Source organism: Procambarus clarkii, chromosome 9 (assembly GCF_040958095.1).
Source record: "Procambarus clarkii isolate CNS0578487 chromosome 9, FALCON_Pclarkii_2.0, whole genome shotgun sequence".
Taxonomy (NCBI): Eukaryota; Metazoa; Arthropoda; class Malacostraca; order Decapoda; family Cambaridae; genus Procambarus; species Procambarus clarkii.
The window spans coordinates 22,637,641-22,639,414 of record NC_091158.1 but is presented as its reverse complement, the minus strand read 5'-3'; the positions used below and the strand labels follow the sequence as shown (position 1 = coordinate 22,639,414).

At 40.9% G+C, this 1,774-nt stretch overlaps 1 protein-coding gene across 1 annotated transcript; it reads right to left on the bottom strand.

Annotated features, from left to right (window-relative positions):
• Window positions 1–228: 228 nt before the first annotated feature.
• LOC138362838 (golgin subfamily A member 6-like protein 26) lies at window positions 229–1,245 on the bottom strand. Its single transcript, XM_069321408.1, has one exon. The coding sequence runs from the start codon at window positions 1,243–1,245 to the stop codon at window positions 229–231; it is 1,017 nt and encodes a 338-aa protein (XP_069177509.1).
• Window positions 1,246–1,774: the final 529 nt, after the last annotated feature.

The following is a 1,774-nucleotide window of genomic DNA, read 5'->3' as shown; positions in this document are numbered from 1 at the left end:
ACCGTGGGATCTTTAAACCTATACTCTGAATGTCTATAAGACCTTCTATGAGCAAGAGTATATCTAAGAGAGCTTTGTGAGCACATACAATAAACATTTGTCATGGTTCCCGAAGCAGAAGGCAAATATACCCACTCTTAGTGGTGGAGCCGAGGAGTATTGACAAGTCAACTCATTTTAAGAGCAGATTCTGTGGTCAGAATCACAGACCGAACGAGATAAGAAGGTTTATAGCTTCTCAGGATGGTATATTACTACTTCAGGATGGTATATTGCTTCTTCAGGATGGTATATTGCTTCTTCAGGATGGTATATTGCTTCTTCAGGATGGTATATTACTACTTCAGGATGGTATATTGCTTCTTCAGGATGGTATATTGCTTCTTCAGGATGGTATATTGCTTCTTCAGGATGGTATATTACTTCTTCAGGATGGTATATTGCTTCTTCAGGATGGTATATTGCTTCTTCAGGATGGTATATTACTTCTTCACGATGGTATATGACTTCTTCAGGATGGTATATTACTTCTTCAGGATGGTATAATGCTTCTTCAGGATGGTATATTACTTCTTCAGGATGGTATATTGCTTCTTCAGGATGGTATATTGCTTCTTCAGGATGGTATATTACTTCTTCACGATGGTATATGACTTCTTCAGGATGGTATATTGCTTCTTCAGGATGGTATAATGCTTCTTCAGGATGGTATATTACTTCTTCACGATGGTATATGACTTCTTCAGGATGGTATATTGCTTCTTCAGGATGGTAAATTACTTCTTCAGGATGGTAAATTACTTCTTCAGGATGGTATATTGCTTCTTCAGGATGGTAAATTACTTCTTCAGGATGGTATATTACTTCTTCAGGATGGTAAATTACTTCTTCAGGATGGTAAATTACTTCTTCACGATGGTATATTGCTTCTTCAGGATGGTAAATTACTTCTTCAGGATGGTATATTACTTCTTCAGGATGGTATATTACTTCTTCAGGATGGTATATTGCATCTTCAGGTTGGTATATTGCTTCTTCAGGATGGTATATTGCTTCTTCAGGATGGTATATTGCTTCTTCAGGATGGTAAATTACTTCTTCAGGATGGTAAATTACTTCTTCACGATGGTATATTGCTTCTTCAGGATGGTAAATTACTTCTTCAGGATGGTAAATTACTTCTTCACGATGGTATATGACTTCTTCAGGATGGTATATTACTTCTATCTTAAGATTCCTCCTCATCAGTGTAAGTCATCACCATGTACTCGAGTGCACTGGCGCACAACCGATTTATTTTTTAGAAGCGTAAATTTATGCACATGTTATTATATTCGTAAAAAATATCCCATCGTTTTGGGTTATACAGTAGGTTAAAATTTACGAATGTGTTTTTTGGGGCTGCTGGAGGTTGGACGAGCATAGCCTGATGGGTGAGTCTGCTTGGACGAGCATAGCCTGATGGGTGAGTCTGCTTGGACGAGCATAGCCTGATGGGTGAGTCTGCTTGGACGAGCATAGCCTGATGGGTGAGTCTGCTTGGACGAGCATAGCCTGATGGGTGAGGCTGCTTGGACGAGCATAGCCTGATGGGTGAGTCTGCTTGGACGAGCATAGCCTGATGGGTGAGTCTGCTTGGACGAGCATAGCCTGATGGGTGAGTCTGCTTGGACGAGCATAGCCTGATGGGTGAGTCTGCTTGGACGAGCATAGCCTGATGGGTGAGTCTGCTTGGACGAGCATAGCCTGATGGGTGAGTCTGCTTGGACGAGCA

Excerpts from the sequence above, each read along its gene's own strand:
- LOC138362838 (XM_069321408.1), bottom strand. The coding sequence starts at position 1,245 with ATGAGGAGGAATCTTAAGATAGAAGTAATATACCATCCTGAAGAAGTC.